The 18909-nt window shown below is 44.6% G+C and overlaps 2 protein-coding genes across 2 annotated transcripts; one reads left to right on the top strand and one right to left on the bottom strand.

The window, feature by feature from the left end:
• The first annotated feature begins 285 nt into the window (after nucleotides 1-285).
• On the top strand, nucleotides 286-3587 carry slc22a2 (solute carrier family 22 member 2). The gene is made up of 11 exons (XM_067241668.1): nucleotides 286-744; nucleotides 855-958; nucleotides 1143-1297; nucleotides 1444-1612; nucleotides 1717-1831; nucleotides 1901-2001; nucleotides 2172-2386; nucleotides 2705-2813; nucleotides 2978-3090; nucleotides 3287-3386; nucleotides 3476-3587. Exons 1-11 carry the CDS (start codon nucleotides 286-288, stop codon nucleotides 3561-3563), a joined length of 1728 nt encoding a protein of 575 aa, XP_067097769.1. The 3' UTR covers nucleotides 3564-3587.
• Nucleotides 3588-5716: 2129 nt separating this feature from the next.
• On the bottom strand, nucleotides 5717-18598 carry plg (plasminogen). Its single transcript, XM_067241046.1, has 19 exons — nucleotides 18550-18598; nucleotides 18007-18142; nucleotides 17650-17756; nucleotides 16160-16274; nucleotides 15361-15500; nucleotides 15131-15251; nucleotides 14811-14929; nucleotides 11165-11327; nucleotides 10924-11048; nucleotides 10466-10625; nucleotides 10127-10302; nucleotides 9587-9735; nucleotides 9293-9386; nucleotides 8959-9070; nucleotides 8758-8832; nucleotides 8259-8399; nucleotides 8006-8112; nucleotides 7171-7316; nucleotides 5717-6230 (listed from the first exon to the last, which is right to left on the bottom strand). Exons 1-19 carry the CDS (start codon nucleotides 18596-18598, stop codon nucleotides 6069-6071), a joined length of 2397 nt encoding a protein of 798 aa, XP_067097147.1. The 3' UTR covers nucleotides 5717-6068.
• Nucleotides 18599-18909: the final 311 nt, after the last annotated feature.

Here is an 18909-nt window from a genome sequence, read left to right as displayed (position 1 = left end):
AGCTCATAAATCAGCAGCCAGACTGAACTCATGTGGCCAATACCTCACCCCTAAACATAATGCTAGAGTAGAGGGCTCATTTGTTCTGGCAATGTGACAAACCGCAAGGTGACCATTACACCCAGTCCAAGAGATTTGTTGCGTAATTCCAGTCGCATCAATGTCAGGCTGGATTAAACAGTAACCGAGGCCTCTGTTGCTGTATCATAGCATGGTTAGTTGGTCATTTGGACTTTAGATCAGATCACGGCTGTTAAAACCCCACACACAGACCCCTGGAGCTGCATGAGTAGCAGTTTCAGGACTCTACCTGGACCTCTCCTGCCCAGCGTAACAACTATGGCGACCTTCGATGATATCCTGGAAGAAGCCGGAACCTTTGGCCGTTGCCAGAAGCGTATCTTTGCGCTGATGTGTTTAGTGTCACTTCCCTTCACCGGCGTCTACGTGGGCATCGTGTTCCAGGGTTTCACCCCGGAGCACTGGTGCCGTGACCCGGGGGTGAGCGACCTCCGGAGGGGCTGTGGATGGAGCCTGGAGGACACGCGCAGGCTGACGGTGCCTCTGGTGAACTCCTCTGCTGGGGGGATGGTCCACAGCCAGTGTGAGAGGTACGACCTGGACTGGAACTCTACAGGCCTCAGCTGTCTGGACCCAGAGATAGACCTCAGGACAACTCCCATGACCACCTGCAGGGACGGCTGGGAATACGACTATGAGGGTCGAAATTCATTTGTCACTGAGGTGAGTACTACTCCTGAGAGACTGCCTCAAAAGATTGTGTGATATGTGAAGCGAGAAAGGACAGAGAAGGAACAGATATATTGGAGAATGTTGATATTTCTTGGTTCCAGTTTGATCTGGTGTGTGGGGACGCTTGGGTGGTGGACATGTTCCAGGCCACACTCAACATTGGCTTTCTTTTTGGCTCCATTGCGATTGGCTACCTGGCCGACAGGTAAGGCTTTGCAGTGGCTTACTTGGACCAACTTTATTATTGACTAGCTAACTGACAGTGAAGACCATACAATATAACTAATTTCAAGCTAACATAGCTAATGAGCTACTATTGCTAATATCAACAACATGTTGTTGTTTTACGCGTCCATCTTCTTTCCATAACCACATTTCTGCACCTACAGGTTTGGCAGAAAGATGAGCTTCCTGATGTCTAATGTTTTGAACGCAGTAGCTGGCATTCTGGTGGCAGTGTCTCCTAACTACATTTCCATGCTGGTCTTCAGAGCCATCTTTGGTTTTGGAATGAAGGGAGGCTGGATGTCCGGTTATGTCCTCAGTAAGAGGCTCAAACGAACACACACTTACACAGTCACATGAATTCACGTTTCATTTAGTTTTTTTTTCCATCAGGACATGTTATGATTCCAGATATCTAATTTTCTGAGTGGGATTAATTCCTAAGTGGTTCTATTCTTCTACTAGTGACAGAGATAGTGGGTGTGGAGTACAGGAGGACGGTGGGGGTGATCTACCAAATGTTCTTCAGCGTTGGAATCCTCATCCTCCCCCTTCTAGCCTACTACATCACAGACTGGCGCTGGCTACAGGTGGTCTTCACTGTGCCCTTCATCTTCTTCCTGACATACTACTGGTGAGACACACACAAAAACAAACACTACCGCACACCCATACGCACACAGAGAGACGCAAACCCTACAACACACACGCACACTGACCTCAGTGTTGTCCCTCCAGGTTTCTCCCAGAGTCTCCCAGATGGCTCCTCTCTCAGGGCAAGTCCAGTAAAGCTGTGGAGATCACCAAAGCCATAGCCAAGGAGAACAACAAGACGCTCTCCAAGAACATAGAGGTGGGCGACAGTCAGGAACATGACCCTTTACTATTTTAGAGTTACTGTTCTGTTTTTGTACGTTCTCAGACTATGAGAGATGACAACGCAGACCTCTCCACCGCCTCCTTCATAGACTTGATCAAAACGCCCAACATGAGGAAACACACCTTCATCCTCATGTTTAACTGGTGAGAGCTCCACAGCAAAGAAACTTTAATTTTTACCTATGTATGAAGTATTGGGATTGTATGTATATATAACAGAGGGGTTTGTATGTATGTGTGATGGAGGGGATATAAACCACCAGCTTTCGTCATAGGAACCTAAGCATCTATACAGCTATGTGTCTACACCCCAGGTTCACCAGTGCTGTGGTCTACCAGGGGCTTATCATGCGTGTGGGGATCACTGGAGGAAATGTGTACATCGACTTCCTGATCTCAGGCCTGGTAGAGTTCCCCGCTGCCTTCCTCATTCTCTTTACCATCGATCGCATCGGACGCCGTCTCCCCTTCGCCACCGCTAACATAGTGGCTGGAGCCTCCTGTATCATCACCGCCTTCATACCTGACAGTAAGAGAATATAGCAAGGTCGCTTCAGGAAGCCATATGATTTCAGAGCCTTGTGGTTAAGGGTGTCTGTTACACTGGGTCAATGGAGTGTCAGTGTAGTCTTAAGGTTACAATTGTTATGTTTTTAAAGGGTGTTCACTTCTATGGAGTCATTGCCTTGGATTTTAAAGGGTTGAATATACATACATGCACGTAACATATTGGAATCCAACGGTTGAAAGCTCAGGGCCCAACATAGTCTTGAACTGAACATGTCACAACTGTTGTTGCTGGCGATATATCTGCAGGTATTTCAATTTTTCTCCCTCTCTTTCTCAGGTATGTTCTGGTTCAAGACAGCCGTGGCCTGTATCGGCAGGCTAGGCATCACCATGGCTTTTGAGATGGTGGTGTTTGTCAACACCGAGCTTTACCCCACCTTCATAAGGCAAGGAAAACAGGGTGACAAAAACCTTGGAACGAGTGTTTATTCAGGGACCATGGCAAGGAAATGTCCACCTGTTTTGCATCCCTTTCATTAGCTTCATTGTATTGAGATAGCGAAATCAACTGCACTTTAGGTTTGATGGGTCTTTGCCGTTTACTTGGCAGGAACCTGGGGGTGTCCGTGTGCTCAACTCTGTGTGACGTCGGAGGCATCGTGGCTCCCTTCCTGCTCTACAGGCTGGCTGTCATCTGGCTGGAGCTGCCCCTTATCATCTTTGGTGGGTCCAGCATTGTATTACTGTGACAGAATCATGTAGCGGAACACAGTTTGTTAAGACCCACAGACACACTCCAGGGTTAAGATTAGAGTTAGGGGTTGTTAGAGATGACACATATTTTGAATGGAAGTCAATGGTCGGACCCCACTAGGATAGAAAAACAAACTTGTGTGTGTGTGTGCTGTGCCATTCTCAGGAGCCATAGCGTTTGTAGCAGGAGGGCTGGTCCTGCTGCTTCCTGAGACCAGGGGAATTCCTCTTCCTGAAACCATCGATGACATCGAGTTCCCCAACAGGTCAGTCTCCTCAACCATGTTTTCGAAGATCTATAGGAAGCACATCTCAAACCAGATGTTGACAGGCATGGTTTTGGTGTTTGTTCCAGAAACAAAGAGAACTCACGGAACGTCCAACAGATGACCAATCTCTTGCCCTCTGACGTGACAGCCAACAAAGATACAATGACAGTATGAAGAGAAAGAGATCTACTGAGTACTCAGCAGGATGTGTTCCAGTCCAGAATTGGCTGATGTGTCCGTCTGTCTGTCTGTCCAGTACAGTATGTATGTACAGTTAGGTCCATAAATATTTGGACATTGACACAATTTTCATCATTTTGGCTCTGTATACCACCACAATGGATTTGAAATGAAACAATCAAAATGTGCTTTAAGTGCAGACTTTCAGCTTTAATTTCAGGGTATTTACATCCAAATCAGGTGAACGGTGTAGGAATTACAACACATTTGATATGTGGCCCCCCCTTTTTAAGGGACCAAAAGTAATTGGACAAGTGGCTGCTCAGCTGTTCCATGGCCAGGTGTATGTTATTCCCTCATGGGAGTTCGTTATTTCATTGACAAGGAGCAGATAAAAGGTCTAGAGTTCATTTCAAGTATGGTATTTGTGTTTGGAATCTGTTGCTGTCAACTCTCAATATGAAGTCCAAAGAGCTGTCACCATCAGTGAAGCAAGCCATCGTTAGGCTGTAAAATCAAAACAAACCTATCAGAGAGATAGCAAAAACATTAGGTGTGACCAAATCAACTGTTTGGTACATTCTTAAAAAGAAAGAACGCACTGGTGAGCTCAGCAACACCAAAAGACCCGGAAGACCACGGAAAACAACTGTGGTGGATGACAGAAGAATTCTTTCCCTGGTGAAGAAAAACCCCTTCACAACAGTTGGCCAGATCAAGAACACTCTCCAGGAGGTAGGCGTATCTGTGTCAAAGTCAACAATTAAGAGAAGACTTCACCAGAGTAAATACAGAGGGTTCACCACAAGATGTAAACCATTGGTGAGTCTCAAAAACAGGAAGACCAGATTAGAGTTTGCCAAAAAACATCTAAAAGAGCCTGTTCAGTTCTGGAACAACATCCTATGGACAGATGAGACCAAGATCAACTTGTACCAGAATGATGGGAAGAGAAGAGTATGGAGAAGGAAAGGAACTGCTCATGATCCAAAGCATACCACCTCACCAGTGAAGCATGGTGGAGGTGGTGTTATGGCGTGGGCATGTATGGCTGCCAATGGAACTGGTTCCCTTGTATTTATCGATGATGTGACTGCTGACAAAAGCAGTAGGATGAATTCTGAAGTGTTTCGGGCAATATTATCTGCTCAGATTCAGCCAAATGCTTCAGAGCTCATAGGACGGCGCTTCACAGTGCAGATGGACAATGACCCGAAGCATACTGCGAAAGCAACCAAAGAGTTTTTTAAGGCAAAGAAGTGTAATGTTCTGCAATGGGTTAGTCAATCACCTGACCTAAATCCAATTGAGCATGCATTTCACTTGCTAAAGACAAAACTGAAGGGAAAATGCCCCAAGAACAAGCAGGAACTGAAGACAGTTGCAGTAGAGGCCTGGCAGAGCATCACCAGGGATGAAACCCAGCGTCTGGTGATGTCTATGGGTTCCAGACTTCAGGCTGTCATTGACTGCAAAGGATTTGCAACCAAGTATTAAAAGTGACAATTAGATTTATGATTATGTTAGTTTGTCCAATTATTTTTGGTCCCTTAAAAAAGGGGGGGGCACATTTAAATGTGTTATAATTCCTACACCGTTCACCTGATTTGGATGTAAATACCCTGAAATTAAAGCTGGAAGTCTGCACTTAAAGCACATCTTGATTGTTTCATTTCAAATCCATTGTGGTGGTATACAGAGCCAAAATGCTGAAAATTGTGTCAATGTCCAAATACTTATGGACCTAACTGTATGTATGTATGTATGTATGTATGTATGTATGTATGTATGTATGTATGTATGTATGTATGTATGTATGTATGTATGTATGTATGTATGTATGTATGTATGTTTAATAAGTATTTATTTATATTTATGACATCTCTGTCATCATTCTAAATAGCTAATGAGGAAATATTGGTTAAAACTTCAAGTATTAAAATCAAACCACTATGGTATCTTCCTAGTGGCACTTTTTTAAGCTTCCTAGCACTACATTGTTTTGTTTTCTTTTTCTTGTTGTGTTTTCCATGCTTGTAAAACAGCACTGTATTGTGAAAAATTGTAAACTCCGGTTTCCATTTTTTTTCCTGGTGAAATAAACAATTTGTACAAATGAAGAATATGTGAGTATTGAACATGGGGCGTTTGAATTGTTTATACAGCTTTATTACTCCAGAGCCTCCTCCGTTCCTCCATCAAACAGGAAGTTCATTCAAATTCCTGTACTATATCACTGTGAGGCACGCCCCAGAGACTGGGGCATCTTAATACTTTTGTCGTATTTTACAAAGCAGGTTAATTAAGAACATCTTTTTCTTTAATGATTCCATCCCTTAATTGTAGGGCGGCGATACAAAAGCACCAACCATTTTCAGATCTTATCAGGTCTTTATAACAGAATTAGACCAGTGGGACTGTACAACATAGAGGGGCTAGCACATTACCTCACCAGCTGCTGCAGAGACTAGTAAACACAGTGTTGGGCAACGAGCTATGCTAGTTGGCTTTTATGGTGCTGTCTATCCAGTCAACAAACTTGGCGACCCGAGCGTAGACACCTGGCTTCATGGCGTTGGCACAGCCCAACCCCCAGGAGGTGACGCCCTGCAGGATGAAGGCATTCTGGGCATGGCACACCAGGGGACCACCACTGTCACCCTGGAGATGGGAGGATGGATTCAGGTTATTGTTGGAAAAATTGAAGATGTAACACATTTATCCTGTATAAGAATGATTCTGTGTTCAGTATTCCTTGGGTGCAAAGAGAGGCCTAACCCCAAATCTGAACTCTGGGTAAACATACAAGACCCTTATCTTGGGGCTGAGGACTAGGAAGAAGGGGGTTGGTTTGGTTGTTTTAAGGAGATACTTTGTGACAAGGACTATAGGTGGAGACGCAAGGTCTGGTGACCATTTGTTGACACCTATGTGAAGGAGTTTACAACCCCAGGACCGGAGATCCTGCTGTTGTGTTTCAATCAGGGTTGATGTAGTAAACACGCACACACGTAAACACGCACACACGCGCGCGCGCCAGGTCTATGCAAGGGAGCCAATGAAGAAGAGCCATGGGACATTTGCATGCCTTTGTCTTAACCAATGACTGTAAAGACCGGGGCTGCTTAAATTGGTAGCTAGCGCAACATGCTAGCAGACAAACTTATGCACAATGCCGTGTGATGTTTTTGTCTCCTTGTGGGCCGGCCGCAAGCAATAAAGCTTTCTTAAACTTGTTCACCGACTGACTGTGCAATGCTTGATAGATTAATATTCCTGACAGTTATTTTCACAATCTTCATCAAAGTTTTCACCACCGCTGTCATCATTACCATCATTAACATTTTCATCATCGCTTTTACTTTGCAATTCAGGACCTTAAGGTTTTTATTCCACCATTATTCTTCATTATTTTAATCATTGTTAACTTTGTTGTGACCTTGATTGTTAAGTATTACACTCCTAGTTTTCACCATCATTACTCTTGTCATCATTACCACCATCACCATCATCGTAATCACCATTACCATTATCACCAGCATCTAAATCACCATCATCACAATCATCACCACCATCACCACCACCATCCTCATCATCAAACCTGGCAGCTGTCTGTTCCTCCCTCGATGTTCCCTGCACACATCTCGTGGTCCTTCACCCGGCCGGCCAGGTAGGACGGCCGGTTACACACCTTGTTCTCGATGACAGGGAAGCCTGTCTCCTTCAGGACGCCCTCTCCTCCCGTTCCTGCAGCACAAGTAGCCAGGGTCACACCTCCTGTCACACTGTCACACCTCCTTTCACACTGTCACACCTCCTTTCACACTGTCACACCTCCTTTCACACTGTCACACCTCCTGTCACACTGTCACACCTCCTTTCACACTGTCACACTTCCTGTCACACTGTCACACCTCCTGTCACACCTCCTTTCACACTGTCACACCTCCTGTCGCACTGTCACACCTCCTTTCACACTGTCACACCTCCTGTCACACTGTCACACCTCCTTTCACACTGTCACACCTCCTGTCACACTGTCACACCTCCTTTCACACTGTCACACCTCCTGTCACACTTCCTGTCACACTGTCACACCTCCTGTCACACTGTCACACCTCCTTTCACACTGTCACACCTCCTGTCACACTGTCACACCTCCTTTCACACTGTCACACCTCCTTTCACACTGTCACACCTCCTGTCACACTGTCACACCTCCTTTCACACTGTCACACCTCTTGTCACACTGTCAGTTTCTCTGTAGTTAAAACACTATACATCACTAGTTCATGTCTCATATGCAGTATCTCTAGTTCATAGCTTTTATCTCCCCTTGTGTGATGAACAAAGAGGAAGTTTGGAAACGTTCAGCGTATTGGGCTCTTCTTAGGAGCCTGAAGGCTCACACTGAAGACCCGAGTGTTGAGCTATACCTTGCGTCTCCCCCCAGCCTGTCACGTAGCACTCTGTCCCACTAGGAACCACGTAGTCCTTCTCAGGTAAACAAGCAGGTTGCACTTTGTCATTCAGGAGAGCGGGACTGGAAACACATACACACACAAATAAACATTCTCCCATCGACTATCAAGCTGAACATTGACACATCAAGTGGTCATTTATACCAAACAGCAAATGGGTGAGGCTTGTCTACTGCATGCTGGCATGCAGGCTGGTAGATGGACCCACCTGTCTAGTTTGAGCAGGGCGATGTCGGCACCACCGGGCTCCAGAATGAGCTTCTCCAAGTTCTTCTCCTGCTTGGAGGCCTCGTAGCCCCGCTCCTTGTAGGTCCCCAGGTAAACCTTGTAGGCTGACGGCCTCTTGGACCTTGCACGCACACACACACAAATGAACATACAAATTACAGTATATACTAATTATCCGTATACTTATGTAGGTATGGTGTATTGTAATTATACTTTAGTATATTGAAGAATTGTGTATTTATGCAGACAGACAGTGTTTGTAATACTATAACCTAACGAATTCGCATAACAAGCAGAGAAAGTCTATGGCAGTAAACTGTAGCTTTAGCTACAGTGTACCCAGTAGCTTCCTAGCATGACATGCCTGTAGCTGTATAGAGTAACTTCCTGTAGATAGATAATGTCAAAAGCTGTATAAAGTAACTTCCTGTCGACAAAGAATGCCTGTAGCTGGACCACACACTGCCAGTGACACTGACCTCTCCAGACAGTGAGCAGCTGTCAGAACCCACTGAGGGGCGATGAGGGTCCCTCCACAGAAGTGAATCCCAGTGCTGCAGGAGGACAAGGAGACAGAGGGGAACAAGGTGAACTGGTCGCTCCCACGCGTCCTTCATTTATTCAGGCATTTCTTCAAGCGACTCATCCATTGTTTTATGTTTAAAGACTTAAAGCCCTACTTGGTTCGCAGGCTGATCTGCCAAGGCCATGAGTGAGGTTTGGACACGCAGCCTCCAACGATGCGACCGAAACACCTCTTAGGTTTGATGGCAGGCTGGCCGCACTTCTGACCTGACCGGGACAAAGAGGAGGAGCTTGTAAACAACATAACCAACTGTATCTTTGGAGTGTGTGTGTGTGTTGGAAACCCAAACAACTACCTCTACTCTAAACAAGAATGTACTGGGTTTTGGGGGGGGTCAATATTATTGATATCACACATCCTCTGCTACATATGTATGTACTATGTGTAGCGTGTTCATAGTGATGTGTAGTGTGTCTTAGTGTGCGTACCACAGTCAGGGATGATACAGTAGTCCCATTTCTTGCTGCTGTCAGTGGTGTAGCACCAGGGCCCATTGGAATCACCATCTGGGCTTCGGCAGCTCTGAGAAAGAGCAGGAAGAAAGTCCAGAACAAAAAATCAAAGACCTTCCCCAAACACAGACCTAACCCAACCTTGATAACACCTCTACTAAAACCAGTCAGCGTAAATATTGCCATTCAATGGGCCTTTTCGATCTTGTTAAGGTTGGTAAATCAGTGTAGTGTCCCAGTGGCCTGGGTTGTGGGGGTCCAGGGACCTACGTTGGAGTCGAGGCCCTTGGTGGGGTGCGTCACGGGGGTGAAGGAGGCGTGCTGGTGGGGGCTCTGGGAGGACCAGGCCTGGCAGGTCACCCCCAGCTGGGTGATGGAGATGGAGCCTCGATACGTCGTACCGTCACCCACCTTGCAGTCTGGAGTAGGCAGCAGGGGCAGGGCAAGACAAGGCAGCCGAGCAAGAGATGAGAGAGGCAGGGGGAGGCAGTAGAGGCATGAAGGGAGGGGGAGAGAGAGAGAGGAGAGACAGGGAGGCAGGAAGAAAACAAGAGAGGCAGGGGAAGGAAGGGAGAGGCAAGCAAGGAGACAGGGAGAAGACATGAGAGGCAGAGGAGAATTCAGGAACAAAGGCAGGGTGCTCAAGGAGGAGTCAGAGTAGTCAGGGACAGGGATTTAGTGAGTAACTCTAAATGACAGCTTATCTGATTGACCAACTGGGTTACTGACAAGCTAGTAACCTAGTGACCCACAAACCAGGTAACTGACTGAATAAATGGATTGCCTAGCTACCGGACTGAAACCAGGCACCTGTTTCGGGGACGTCCTCCGTGGAAGGGGCGTTGGGGGTTTCAGCCGTGGGTCTGACAGGCTTGGCAGAGCAGCGTTCCACGCCGCAGTACTCCCAGCGGACAGACGGGTCAGTAGTGTAGCACCAGGGGGCTTGGTCTCCGTCTGGGTTACGACACAGGTTCCTCCTCAAGTCACTAGGCAGCAGTGACAGAGAGACAACACGTGTCTTTACCTTCCGTACGGTGACTGACTGCTTGTTAGGTTTGGAACACACACAGGTACACCTCAGAGGAACAGCTACCTCAGAGGAACTGGTACCCACACTGTGTGTTGTTTTTGAGAGTGTGTGTTCCTCACCCATTAGGGAAGTCCCTGGGGGTCTTCTTGTGGTTGTGAGGCACCATGGAGTTCCAGGCCTGGCATTTCTTCCCACTCACAGTCTCTGACATCATACCCCGGTAGGTGCTGCCGTTGCCCTCGTAGCATTCGTCTGTCTCTGGGGGAATCACCGGATCATCTACGCTCATAGGAAAAACATACAAATACAGAGGATGTGACTGATTATGAGACCTATTCTCATTAAGCTAATCAGACAGTCCAAATTATACCAACTTATGTCAAATGTCTAGCAGTGTTGGAGCCATTTGAGTCAATTGAGTGTTTGATGGACAGAATCACATTTTTCTGATGACTCATTGTTATGTAGCAGAGAAGCAGGACAGGATCAAGGACATTAAAGTTGTACCCTACATTAGAGGCACCAAACAGACTGGCCAACACACACACACACACACACACCACACACATACACACACCTGGTGCAGGTGCGTCTCCACAGGACGGGACCTTGCAGTATTCCCAGCGTGTGTCTGCGTCGGTGGTGTAGCACCATGGCATGCGCTCGTTGTCAGGGTTACGGCAATAGTTCTTGTCTAGGTCTCTGACACACACACACATACAGCAGTGTCATTAGTGATCCAATATTTTCCTTTGGTGTGTGCATGTGGGTAAGTGTGTGTGTGTAAGTGTGCGTGTGTGTAAGTGCACGTGTCTTACTTGCAGGGGTAATTGTCGGGTGTGCGGTTGTGTTTTTGCGGCACTTGGGCCGACCATGCCTGGCAGATTTTGCCGGAGGTTGTCACGGAAACCGTGCCTCTGTAGGCGCTACCGTCTCCGGTGGAACAGGTCAGCTCCCCGGCAATGGTGGGGGGTTCAGCAGCTGGAGTGGAAGGGCATGGTAAGAGCGGGGGGGGGGGGGGGGGGGTTACTAAGGAGAGTCATCTGGCAAGGCTACCCTTACAAAAAAGAAGTATATTAAAGTATACTATAAGTATACTAAAATATGGATAGTACACTTTTAGTTCACTTTTGATATACTTTTAAGAAGTATGCTTTGAAAATAGTTCACTTTTGATAGACTTTTAAGGAGTATACTTAGAAAATAGTTCACTTTTGATATACTTTTAAGTATGCTTTGAAAATAGTTCACTTTTGATATACTTTTAAGGAGTATACTTAGAAAAATAGTTCACTTTTGATATACTTTTAAGTATGCTTTGAAAATAGTTCACTTTTGATATACTTTTAAGGAGTATACTTAGAAAATAGTTCACTTTTGATATACTTTAAAGTATGCTTTGAAAATAGTTCACTTTTGATATACTTTTAAGAAGTATGCTTCGAAACAGAAAATTGTAGCCTATACATTTCTTCTGGAGTAGGATGTACGTTTTCTATTATTATACAGCAAAAACAGTCAAAAATGTTTAAGTACATTACAGGTTAAATTCTTTAGATCCTTCTCATTCTAATTATTCATGTCTAGGAAAATCTATTATGCATTGCACATTGAATCTTTTTTCGTACTGAAGCTGTAACCTTTTGAAGTCCTATACTCTTATACTAATAATTATCAATTGGAGTATTAATGGAAAAAACGAAAAAGCTACTTGAGAAAGAAGCAGACAGAAGGGTTGCTTTGTGGAATTGAAGGTTATACTGTCAAACTGACTGAAGAACGAAATAAGGACGTGAAAAAATGAAGATAGCGTGGCTCATTGGCTGGTCAATTTCCATGATGCAAGGCGGTAAATAATGTAAAAATGTGCCGATAAGTTTGCCGTTTGTTCGAAATACAAATGTGACTTCATGAATTTCGTTTTTTTAATGTGTCTGCTTAGAATGTAGTGTTTTGTTGCGTGGTAATCAAAGCCATAGAAAAAGAGTTGCGACACGCTTTGATCTCGCCGACACGTGATCACGTGGTTCATGTAGCTCGCTGTAGTTCCAAAAAACCCCACTGCTGTCAACCGGTTTGAATGGTTTTCAATGAAGCTGGCCAACAGAAGTCACTTTATCAGGAAAATGATGAATGAAACAGGCTCAGTTAAATAAATCCGATATTCTGGCTATCTTCAGCAGACTCGTATCTACAAAAGGCAGTCCTCCCTGACGTGTTTGGTGTAGAATGGAGTGAAATACAACATTGTGAACACTCACTGCCAGTGAAACACAGGAAAAAAGCTAGAGCTTTTTTTGTCACGTAGTTCCGGTAGCTTGCTGTAGTTAAACAACTCCCACTGCTGTCAACCTGTTTGAATGGTTTTCGGCGGGACAGACAGCAGCACCATCTCGATTCACAGACATTTTCGGTATATTAACACAATGTCAATTGGTTACTGGTGTGTTGTATCATGTATGTCTGATACTTTATTAACATGTATGTATTACATGAGCGTATAATACATAACGTAATATTGTGAAGCAGAGCTAGAAATGGCTATGCTAGCTACCATACTGTACCAACTGTACTGTACCGTACATACCAAACAGTAGCCTAATGAGGACTATTGTTCCACTTAACGTTTAACCTTCGACTGTTGAAGTAAATGGGACTTGTTAAACGTTTTTTTATTCATAAGCCCACTTACAATTTACCACATTAACAACACTTACATTTGTAGTACTTGATGCAAGTTGAATAACCATTATCACCAGCAACTGCTCAAGACAAGAAAGGAGTTTGGTAAATAGAACAGAATAAACAAGGCAACCAACTGCATTCAATAAAACATTTTATTGTACAATATGTCCCGTGTTCTTCCACTCCTTTTGTTTGTAGTGATCCGGTGATCTTCCTACATGTACAGCTCGCTAGAGTAAAAGTGTTGCTTACGTAGACCTATAGTCTAGCTCCAACTGCATTTAGAATCTAGCGTTCACAAGCTTACGATAAACTTTAACTAAAGCTGGCTATATAAAATACTACTAATAACAATTGATATGCGGTGGTCGAAATATGAAGAAATGCAGGATTTTCGTAAATTTACCAGCTAACTTGCTTCGGACCGCTTAATCTGCAATTCATTGTTGCTAGCTCTACTAACTAGGCTAATAAGAGCTATATAGAAGACTTACTTTGTATGCCAACGAACACCAATAACTAGAACTAATTTGACAGACTATAAGGCAACTGACTTCTGGTTATGATACACGTGCTCTCTAGCTAGCTTCAGTAAAAGTGTTGCTTATGTTAGATACTAGACCTACAGTCTAGCTCTAACTGCGTTTCGAATCAAACAAGCTATAATCTTACGATAAACTTTATCTAAAGCTAGCTATATGAAATACTACTAATAGCAATTAATATGTGGTGGTAAAAATATGAAAAAATGAAGGATTTTCATCAATTTACCAGCTAACTTGCTTCGGAGACACTGAAAATGAATGGGGTTGAACGGTGGAAAATGCAATGTTTGGAACTACAGGTCGCATGTGACACGCTTTACTTCCGCATTCCTCGATAACAATGGGAGTCTATGGAAGTGTCGCAACTCTCTTTTTCTATGGCTCTGGTGGTAATTGTCATTGTTGTGCCGATTTACCATTGTAACCATGAGTTGCAAAAATGAGTGTTACGTTTCACAAGACGAGCTGGATTATTAGCCTACACATAATAATTAGCTTTTTTCAGCTAAGGATCTACGGTGTCACTTGTCAAACGCCCCCGTTCTCGCCAAGTGACGCAAGGTCAGCGGCGTGTGAAGGGCCCCTAAATATTAAAATATATTAGTAAATCAGAGTAATTTGTCATTTATTAAGTTTACTTCTTGACGTACTTACATTAATTGAAAGTGCACTTGAAAGTATTGCAAAGTATACTTTGAGGTACTTTAGGAAATATACTTTATGAACTGAAAGTGCACTACACAGGCTACAGTATTCAAAAGTAAACCTCAAATAGACTATAAGTGTACTTTAAAGTGTACTAAATGACCTAAAAAGTGGGCCAATTCAGTTTACTTAGTACAAAAATAGTATATAAATAAGTACACTGCTAGTACACTGCTAGTATACTCTTAAGTACCATGATAATAGTATACTTTTTATACTAAGTATACTTACAAAATAAACTTGAAGTATACTTCTTTTTTGTAAGGGTAGTCTACCGACTGGGCAGAAGAGGGATGAAAGAGGATGGAGGGAGGGGGGAGCAGGGTGGAGGTAAAAAAACAAACACAAAACGGAGGCAGGTAAAGGAGAGAGAGCAGGAGGGTAAGGTGGGAGAGAGGGCGAAACTGCGGAGGGAGAGAGCAGACGACATGGAAGACGACCAACAGTCAGAGAGGGAGAGGAGAGGAGGGCAAGCAAGGCAGAAGAGAGAAGGAGAGGTGGGGATGGAGGGGAGGTCCTCGTCTCTCACCACAGCGAGAGATGGAGCAGAAGTCCCAGCGCTTGGCAGGGTTTTTGGTGAAGCACCAGGGCCGTGGGTCTCCATCTGGATTCCTGCAGAAGTTCTCCTCCAGGTACTTATCTGGGAGACTGACAGAGAGAGAGAGAAGGACAGAGACAGACAGAGAGAGAGAGAGACAGAGAGAGAGACATAGAGAGAGACAGTGAGAGAGACACAGTGAGAGAGACACAGAGAGAGAGACACAGAGAGAGAGACAGAGAGAGAAAGGGAGATGCATGTGTGTGGTGTGTACTATTTTTTGTGTGCGTATATTTCTGTGTGTGTCCTACGCGCTGGGGATGTATCCATGGTTATGAGGTGTCTGAGAGCTCCAGTGCTGGCAGGTGTATCCTTTTTCTGTGGTGGAAATCTTCCCTCTGTAGTCCTCTCCACTGCAGAACATACACTCCTCTGACAAACACACAAAAAAAACACATTGACAGTAATGAACACATGGATTCTTGCTTTTTTAGAGTGTGTGTGTGTTTAGTGTGTGTTGTTGGTGTGTGTCAGGTGTTACCGGTGCAGTCCTGGACGTTGCAGGTCTCCCAGCGTGTGATGGGGTCCATGGTGTAGCACCAGGGGCCGGAAGCGTCTCCGTCTGGGTTCCTGCAGAAGTTGGACTCCAGGTCGGCCCGCGGATGGCTCTGCGGCGTGATGCTGAAGGAGGCAAAGCAGGAGCGAGAGAAAGGAAGCGGGGAGGAGAGAAGGAAAGAGAGAGAGAGAATGAGAGAAGGAAAGAAGGGAGGAGTGAGACAAGAAGAAAGAGAAGGAGAGAGAGAGAAGTAGAGAAGGGAAGAGGGAAGTGATAGTAGAAGAGAGAGAAGGAGAGAGAAGGAAAGAGGAGAGAAGGATAAATAAAAAGGAAAGAGGAGAAGAGGGAAAAGGAGAGAGAGAAGGAAAGGGGAGAAGAGAGAAAGGGAGAGAGAGAAGGAAGGAGAGGAGTAGAGAGAGAAGACAAGACACAGAGGAGGACAGTGAGCAAAGGAAACAGAGAAGGAGAGGAGACAGAGAAGGAGAAAGAGAAGCGGACAGAGAAGACAGATGAGAGAGAGAGACAGAGAGAGAGAAAAAAGAATGTGTGAGAGAGAGAGAGAGAGAGAGAGAGAGAGAGAGAGAGAGAGAGAGAGTGGAGGAGTTGGAGTACATTTAGTCATTTAGCAGACGCTCTAATCCAGAGTACAAGTGGAACAGGGTGGGTAACAGAGAGACGAGTCATGTTTACAAGACAGGATGAATATATAGCTGGGTCCAGATTACAGTGTTCTGACAAACTGTAGGAGATGCGAGTTTGTGTGTCTGATATGAGGAAAACCTACTTGGGTTTGTGAGGGAATCTGGATGCCCATCTCTGACATGTCTTCCCAGTTTTTGTCTTGGTCTTGGTCCCCCTGTAGTCAGTACCAATTCCGTTCACACACTCCAGGAGATAACCTGTAAAGGGATTAGATCCAAATATGGTATTCTTTTAGTTTTGTACAACAAAACCGTACATTTCGAATTTGTAAAAACATCTGTCGATGTAAAACTACTATTCAATCGATATGCCAAATCACCAATAATTGTGTGTAAAGTCTAAAGTGTAACTTTGAAAACAATATTTATTTTAATTTTAGATAGGTTAATACTCATGCACAGCTAAACTCCTCAATACTTGTCTCCATTGTGCTAAGTGTTATTTTCGATTATCCCGTCTTTTTTGCCCCTTGTTGTTAAAATGTTTCATAGAAATCTACTGTATGATGTATGAGTGCCTTTTCAAGATACTTTGACGCAGAACAGGGAGGTGTTGCCTGATGTCCTCTCCACTGAGATGTGGTTGGGAGCTGGTAATGCCCATTAGCTAACCTATCCAGGTGACTGCATACCGAGACGTTTGATGGGGGTTGGAGAATTCTAGAAGAGCATTAGCCATTTAAACACTCAGCAATGACCTCAAGAATCATAGAGCAGAGAGTTCTAATGTGGACCAAACCTTCCTATCCGTGCTGTTCACATACTCCAAAGGATTACCTGCACAGGGAGTACATCCAAATGTGATATTGTCAGGTATCATAAGAGCAAATAAGTGCAAATAAGATCAAGGAATGTGGGGAAAAAAAGGATGTATCATCAAACTGCTTCCAATTCCAAACGACACTGGGAGTCAAAAGATCCTACAAGTCTGTTGTTTCCATCCACATCGGAGGCACAGCATCATTACACATTTCCCGATTCAGGGACTTGGTAAAGATCCTCCTACAGTAATCGATCAATCTTCTTGATCAGGATCCTCCTACAGTAGTTGATCCTGTTGTCCTCTGAAAGCCCACCTCTGATAAGATACGACAAGGTCACTCTTGACCCCATTGATCGTCCAAAGGGGGACGCACACACTGTGTTTGGACAGCGTCCTCCTCTGTTTACACACTCTGGCACCACTCAGGCTAAACATTAACCTCGGACAAAAGACCCAAATAAATCCTCTTAAACTTGTCCTAGTCAATTGAGTCCTAGTCATTGGTGGTAGGATGCAGATTACAGTAGAACCGGTTTGAATTGTCTTAGCCAAACCGAGTTTCCAAATTGACTTTGGAATGTACGACCTTGCAACATCACTTACAGGAAGATCCTTAGACAACTCCTGAACTAGGCAGACACAGGAGACCTATTGGGTTTACACGCACTGAAAGAATATTCCAGAATTGCACCATTGCTAGCCAGACTGAGAGGGTTTCTACTTATATCTTGAAAACAGGATGATGTGTTAGGGTTTGAATTGCAGACAGTGTCCAGATTTGAGGATTTTGGAATCTCGATGAGGACTCACGTTTGTTTTCCCACAGGGATGTGCTGGCTCTCCTGACAGATTCTTCTGACTTGCTATTGGCCGGTATCGTCCAGCACTCTTGGTCTTTCTCAACGTACATAAAAGACCTGCAGACACATGCACACAGTGTACAAAAACACATGACCACTCACTGATTACACAGGATCTTTCCCATGTCATAACCCAAACATTCACCGCAAAAACGGTACGTCTTTTTTTCTGCTGTAATGCCTGAATTTCCCCATTGTGGGACGAATAAAGGTATAGCTTATCTTATCTGAGTGTAACAAACTTGTTTTGAGATTTTAAATCTTTTCAGACTTGTTTCCAGCATAAATGGCTTTTCCAGTGACTTACCTGCAGACGAACTCTGACTCCTGATCACATTTGACAGCACACCCCTCCACCGTGCCGATGTTGTACTCTCTCTTCACCAGGGACAGGATCCAGGCCCCCTCTGTCTTGACATAGTTGTCTATTGCAGATGCACTGGCTGCAGTCACATCCACAAACACAGGCCTGGTTTCAGAGCCGGCTCTGGCCCACCTATCTCCTCCCTGGCCTGGCTGCCAACATTTCATGTTTCCCACCCGATTGATGTTGTCCGAGTCAGAAAGGACTGTCCTAATCACTGTGCTCGATCCATTTATGCCTCCTAAATATTTTTTTATTTTTGGCCCATACGATAAATTGACTGACTTGATCCCTCATCAGATCCTCTACACAACTAATACAATTTTCTTTAAATCAACATGATTCAATGACTGTTAGATTTGAGGAATTGACTCTGATGGGTGATAAACAACACATTATCCAATCGGCTCGTATTTACACTGAATCAGGAACATAGCAAAGTAATCTGGATGAGCAGTCAGTCTCCAGAATCACACCAAGTCTTACCTGAGGAGAGGAGGGCGCCCAGTAGGATAGCTGTTCTGGACAGTTCCATGATGAGCACTGATGAGCAGTTAACAGGCTCACTCACAGCCTGGGATTTGGCCACTTTTAGTCGAGTCAGTAAGACAAATACGATGGATTCCAGTCATCGGTCAATCATTGTCCCGGTATGAAGATGAGCACAGGTCAAAAACCATGTTTGTCAACTCGTGGGCAGGGCAGTCTCTTCTGTGAGAGAAATGGCCGGGTGGTAGGTAATCTGAAGCATCTCTAACTTTTAAAATGGTTTTGTGTTTTATGAAGTCAGTGCTGTTGGTAGTATGGTAATAAGAGCAGAAGAGGAGATAGGGAATGGAAAAATAA

Source organism: Osmerus mordax, chromosome 8 (assembly GCF_038355195.1).
Source record: "Osmerus mordax isolate fOsmMor3 chromosome 8, fOsmMor3.pri, whole genome shotgun sequence".
Taxonomy (NCBI): Eukaryota; Metazoa; Chordata; class Actinopteri; order Osmeriformes; family Osmeridae; genus Osmerus; species Osmerus mordax.
Note: the sequence above shows the minus strand (reverse complement) of the source record. Positions and strands in the feature narration are given on the sequence as shown.

Coding starts and splice junctions, on each gene's coding strand:
- slc22a2 (XM_067241668.1), top strand. CDS start 286: ATGAGTAGCAGTTTCAGGACTCTACCTGGACCTCTCCTGCCCAGCGTA. Junction 745..854: donor GAAATTCATTTGTCACTGAG/GTGAGTACTACT, acceptor TCTTGGTTCCAG/TTTGATCTGGTGTGTGGGGA. Junction 959..1,142: donor ATTGGCTACCTGGCCGACAG/GTAAGGCTTTGC, acceptor CTGCACCTACAG/GTTTGGCAGAAAGATGAGCT.
- plg (XM_067241046.1), bottom strand. CDS start 18,598: ATGGAACTGTCCAGAACAGCTATCCTACTGGGCGCCCTCCTCTCCTCA. Junction 15,501..16,159: donor AGATTCCCTCACAAACCCAA/GTAGGTTTTCCT, acceptor TGCCTCCTTCAG/CATCACGCCGCAGAGCCATC. Junction 6,231..7,170: donor GAGGAACAGACAGCTGCCAG/GTTTGATGATGA, acceptor TCCCATCTCCAG/GGTGACAGTGGTGGTCCCCT.